Raw genomic sequence first — 6,013 nt, forward strand, 5'->3', positions numbered from 1 at the left:
CATATTATTATGGCCCTGAAATATTTGAACTGAAATATTATTACTACTACACCTACTACTACTAATACTACTGCCGCTACTAATAATAGTAATTATCATAATTATTATAATTTTAAAAATCGAATGTTAACTATTGCATTGAATTCACACTTTTAATATATTATAATTGAATTATAATTGAATCACATAAAAGCCAAAGGGAAGTATGAGGAAGAAATGGGACTATATATATAAAATATTACATTTGATTTCGTCATTTCCATTTTCATTGCAATTTCGAAATCTGAGACTTTTTTTGGTCGATTTGACGTCGAGACTCCTCCTGTGATTGGTCCGTGAGTGGTCTCTTCCGGCAAGGAACATATAAAACCAAGTGGTTCAGCGGGAATTATCATTCATAACCACAGAAGTGGTAAAACAGCGTTGGAAAACAGACCTGTAGAAACGGACAGCATACGACCAGGCACTGGAATGAATAAAATATTTTCATTGATATTACTTCTGCAAGTAGCCTTTCTCTGCGAAGCAGGTACGTTTTTGTCGTTGTTTATATATATAAAAAACTTAATTATTAAAAAAAATAATTTATTGCCACATTCACGTAATTATATTGTTGCAATGCATGCGCAAGCTTGGCTGCACAGAGTCTGTAGACCTCGTGAATGAAGAACAAATTAATTTATTTATCATTTTTGGAAGCTATTAACTGATCTTTCCCTCAACCTTTACTCATTTATACTGTTAAAGGTAGTTGATAAATTAATGAGATCACCCTTATATATTTCATATTTTACACGTTTGCATTGGCTCGTTTTGTGATTTGGACGTTGTTTTACTCATTTTTCTTTTACACGTTACTCTTAAATCTATAGCAGGGGACCCATGCTGCGCAGAGCCATGCCAAAACAGAGGCGTGTGTACGTCCAGAGGCGCGTCCTCCTACGAGTGCGACTGCACGAGGACGGGATACTACGGAGAGAACTGCACCACTCGTAAGTTTACGATTGATAAAAAATATATCAAAGAGAACATTTGAAGCGGTCCTCATGTACAATTTTCAATGTGATTGATGCATTTCGCGAATATAAGTTTACATTTCTCTCTTTTTTGACAGCCGAATTCCTCACGTGGCTCAAAACGACATTGAAACCGAGTCCAAATACAGTCCATCACCTGCTGACACATTTCGAAGGATTGTGGAGCATCATAAACAATATTTCCTTTTTAAGGAACGCTATCATGCGCTATGTGTTGACATGTAAGTTCAAATCATGACTTTAAAATCTTTCTATTGACTGTCAAAGTGTGTGTATGTAATAGGAAACAACACAAAATTTGGTATACTCAGACTTATAACCAGGAGCTTGGTATATGTGTAATCAACTTTAATTTAATTTCTTTCTCATTTTTCAGCTCGGTCACATTATATTGATAGCCCACCAACCTACAATGCGGATTACAGCTATAAGAGCTGGGAGGCATACTCAAACCTGTCGTATTATACAAGGACTCTTCCTCCAGTATCTAAGAATTGCCCAACACCTATGGGGGTGGCAGGTGAGTGCATTTCAAACCAGTTTTTTTGGATTCTTTACAAAAACTCAACAATGAAGCATAGTCATTATGTGGTTTAATTGCGCAAACATTAACCACACATTTTTGGTAAACAATGTTTCCCACTGTTTTGGAGTTCAAGTGATTTTGTCTAAGCTATTGCTTGTGACTTGTCTCATAGGGAGGACGACTCTTCCTGATGCTAAGTTGATTGTGGAGAAAATGCTGTTGCGAAAGCACTTCATTCCTGATCCTCAAGGATCCAATATGATGTTCGCCTTCTTTGCTCAACACTTCACCCATCAGTTTTTCAAATCGGACATGAAGAAGGGACCAGCCTTCACCAAAGCCCTGGGGCATGGAGTAAGTGTCACATTTTCTGGGGTTTCGGGGGAAATGTTATATAGTCACTTTTTTTCAAGTGTACTGTAGCCTATGTGAAATGTTGTTGCAGCTTTTGAATGCATGATTGACCTGTTTCTTTATATTTTTTCAGGTTGACCTTACTCACATCTACGGAGATTCTCTGGAGAGACAGCACAAGCTGAGACTCTTAAAAGACGGAAAACTGAAATACCAGGTACAGATATGGGAAATCTAATTTTAAATCAAATGGTTAATGTTCATCAGCGCTATTAGTAGCCTTATTGTAGATTTAGCATGTAGCCTTGAGCTACAGGTGATATTGAGGCATTGGGCAAGCCTGAGAGATGCTACACAAATGTATGTTTGAACTCGAACTGACACAGGACTCTGCTTTGCCTGCAGGTGTTGGACGGGGAGGTTTACCCACCCACAGTGGAACAAGCGCAGGTGGCGATGCACTATCCACCCCATGTCCCAGAGAAACACAAGCTTGCCGTGGGGCACGAGGCCTTTGGTCTGGTTCCCGGACTCATGATGTACGCCACCATCTGGCTGCGTGAGCACAACCGCGTCTGCGACATCTTGAAGACTGAGCACCCCGACTGGGATGACGAGCGTCTCTTTCAGACCACCCGCCTTATCCTGATTGGTGAGTGACAGGTTCTGGAAGTTTCCTGCAAATGAGCAAAAAATCCTGAGCCATGCAATATGTTATATAAAATATTATACTAGTACTTTTCACAAGTAAAATTGCAGGAAATATTCTGTGTGACATCTGTACAAAAGATTCTAAAGGTGAAAAGGGAAATAACTTATATGTACTGATTCTGGTTTTACCCTGCAGGCGAGACCATCAAAATTGTGATCGAGGACTACGTGCAGCACCTGAGTGGCTATCATTTCAAGCTGAAGTTCGACCCGGAGCTGCTGTTCAACCAGCGTTTCCAGTACCAGAACCGCATCGCCTCCGAGTTCAATGCCCTCTACCACTGGCATCCGCTGATGCCTGACACTTTCCACATCCAGGGCCAGGAGTATGGCTACCCACAGTTCATGTTCAACAACTCTGTGGTCTTGGAACATGGCATCAGCAACCTGGTGGAGTCTTTCACCAAGCAGATTGCAGGCAGGGTGAGTGTCCCCAACCAGCTACATTAAAATACATTTAACCATTTAACCTTACTATTTACAATTGGTACAAAGAAGAATGGACCGGCGTCTAAACCTTTGTTCTCGGTTTCTCTTAATGGCAGGTTGCTGGTGGTCGGAACCTTCCTGCAGCAGTTATGAAGGTGGCAGCAAATTCCATTGACCACACACGAGAGATGCGCTACCAGTCACTGAACGCCTACAGGAAACGCTTCTCAATGAGGCCTTACAGCTCTTTCCAGGATATGACTGGTGAGAAACTGCATTTTTACTCTAAATGACCTCCCCCTTTTAAAAAGAAGCTTTGAGTCTAAATGCATGTGCTATATACTATTCAGAGCTCTTATTAGTGGACTGCCCGAAAAAGCAATGAAAGGGTACTTCATTTAAATGCATGATTTCTTTGGGAACCAAATTCCCAGCAGATTTGACAATATAAGTACAGCCAGGCTTTTCACCCATCTATACAATTGTAGTTTTATTGCCATGTTCTTTGCTATGGTTACCGCCTCCCCAGATGAGCAGTGAGGACAAAGGGCAATGCCTTTGGGATCGGATTGGAATTTTGAAATGGAAAAAAACGAATAATATTAAATACTTATTTTTATTTGAAGATTATATTTATTTTTGCTCCCATTATGAAAAGAACATTGGAAAAAAAACTTTGTTTCTCACCACATTTTTTCCCCCTTGTGAACCCTCTGAAGGCGAGACAGAAATGGCAGCTGAGTTGGAGGAGATGTACGGAGACATAGACGCCATGGAGCTGTACCCTGGCCTCCTGGTGGAGAAACCCAGGCCAAACTCTGTTTTCGGAGAGACCATGGTGGAAATGGGAGCCCCTTACTCCCTGAAAGGGCTGATGGGTAATCCCATCTGCTCCCCTGAGTACTGGATGCCAAGCACCTTTGGTGGAACGGTTGGGTTCGAGATCGTCAACACTGCCTCCCTGCGCAATTTGGTGTGCAACAATGTCAAAGGCCCCTGCCCGTTGGTGTCCTTTCAGGTGCCCGACTTAAATGGCATGGAGCAGGCCACCATCAACATGAGCGCAGCACACACAACCAAGCTGAACCCCACTGTATTATTGAAACAAAGGACTTCTGAACTTTGAAAACTAACAGTCTAAAAAAATACCTCTCTTTAATTATTTATTTGCCTTCTATTTATTTTGTATTTATTGATCACAAATTTGTATTATTTATTGTGTATATTTTTTTATAATTATGTTATGTTAGGAATTGTTATTTAAAGCTGTAACTTAAAGGAAAAACATGAAGATGAAGTTTTATGCCTGTACAGGTGACTAAATTACTGTTCTCATTTGTTTTTGTAGAAACTTGAAACTTACCTCTAATACTGGCAGTTCTGTTTGTGATTCGTTCATTAGCTATTGAAAACGTTAGCAAGGCTAACACGTACTTGAGATTTTATATAAAACACGTTTCACTTGAATGGATAAAAATCTGCTTGTCATGAGCTCTGGAGCTTGTCGGCAGTTTATTTTATTCTGTATCATTCAACCAATATTTTGTTACTTGAACTGATCAGCTTCAGGCTTTTTAAATGTTATGGTGTAACAAAAAATAAATACAGATTTTTTTACAAGAAAATAACGTCCCTTTTGTTTATCCTCATGACAAGGTCATCTAACAGCCATGATTCTGATATACTTCAATCAATATGAATTATTCTGTGAAAGTACTGATTCCGGAGAAGGTGTCGACAGAGTATCCGTTCATTCTCAGACCAGTAGACCAGTATTGCAGCACTCCGTGTGACATGACCCTTAAGCTTACCGTTCTTGCACCCCTCCCCTGGCTTGTGGTCTTCCTCTGTTTGCAGACCAATTCCTTTCTGCATTTCCAGATTAATATTATACCTCAGTGCTGGACTCTTTTCATGCTGTAGTAAATCGTATATACATTAACATGATACCAAAAAAAAAAAAAAAAAAAAACTGTAAATGTCTACCTTATAGTGCTCCCTCATATATAATTATTTTGACAGTAGCCTAGTGGTTAAGGTAAATGACTGGTACCCGCAAGGTCGTTGGTTCGATCCCGGTGTAGCCGCAATAAGATCCACACAGCCGTTGGGCCCTTGAGCAAGGCCCTTAACCCTGTATTGATCCATGGGAGGATTGTCTCCTCCTTAGTCTAATCAACTGTACGTCGCTCTGGATAAGAGCGTCTGCCAAATGCCAATAATGTAATGTAAGTTGCTTTGGATAAAAGTGTCAGCTAACTAACTGTAATGTAATGTAAAAAAGGCCGGAAGGATAAGCAGTTTACTTCTTGAATGTTTATGCATTTCCCCATGAGCTAGTGGAAAGTGGCAGAGATGGCTGAGGCCGCCGTGCATGCAGACGATCTTCACTGAGAGGATGCAGTGGAAAATGTTGTGTATGTGCTTGAGACCTGTTATGCAGTGTAATATTACTCAAATAATCCCACTTACATACTTTTTTGAAACGTTAAAAGACAGCAGGCTCAGCAGTAATATACAGTACTACATACTGTATTTTCAGTAGTACTTCACCAAAACACGGCAATACTTTTGCAGGCAGGTCTTACATATAGTGCACATGTACTCATACTTCAAAACTACTATTTTGTAATTTTGCTCATTTTACTACAGTGTGGGAAGGCCTGTTTTGCATCACATCGCTAGTTTTACTGAAAACTACAATAGAAGACTGAACAGAGAATGGAGACTGTTCAAATATTCTTATTTTGAAATTGTGAAAATAACAGTTTTAAGAATTTTAATTATGGATCAGATTAAATCTTCAAATTGATATCATCATTGGTTGATTAACAAAAATCAGACCAGCAGTTTGTCATCATTTTGTTTCTTCTATGTTGGCTATCTCAATGATACCTTAACACCAGACAAAATTACTCTCTTTTCTATTGCCTTCTTTTCATCAAATAATTTGGAC

The 6,013-nt window shown here is 39.7% G+C and overlaps 1 protein-coding gene across 1 annotated transcript; it reads left to right on the top strand.

The window, feature by feature from the left end:
* The first annotated feature begins 408 nt into the window (after window positions 1-408).
* Window positions 409-4,685, top strand: ptgs2a (prostaglandin-endoperoxide synthase 2a). The gene is made up of 10 exons (XM_061241681.1): window positions 409-529; window positions 873-992; window positions 1,115-1,258; window positions 1,414-1,557; window positions 1,736-1,917; window positions 2,051-2,134; window positions 2,323-2,569; window positions 2,765-3,051; window positions 3,174-3,321; window positions 3,777-4,685. The coding sequence occupies exons 1-10, from the start codon at window positions 472-474 to the stop codon at window positions 4,181-4,183; spliced, it is 1,821 nt and encodes a 606-aa protein (XP_061097665.1). The 5' UTR covers window positions 409-471; the 3' UTR covers window positions 4,184-4,685.
* Window positions 4,686-6,013: the final 1,328 nt, after the last annotated feature.

Source organism: Conger conger, chromosome 5 (genome assembly GCF_963514075.1).
Source record: "Conger conger chromosome 5, fConCon1.1, whole genome shotgun sequence".
Lineage (NCBI taxonomy): Eukaryota > Metazoa > Chordata > Actinopteri > Anguilliformes > Congridae > Conger > Conger conger.

Coding starts and splice junctions, on each gene's coding strand:
- ptgs2a (XM_061241681.1), top strand. CDS start 472: ATGAATAAAATATTTTCATTGATATTACTTCTGCAAGTAGCCTTTCTC. Junction 2,570..2,764: donor CACCCGCCTTATCCTGATTG/GTGAGTGACAGG, acceptor TTTACCCTGCAG/GCGAGACCATCAAAATTGTG. Junction 3,052..3,173: donor CCAAGCAGATTGCAGGCAGG/GTGAGTGTCCCC, acceptor TCTTAATGGCAG/GTTGCTGGTGGTCGGAACCT.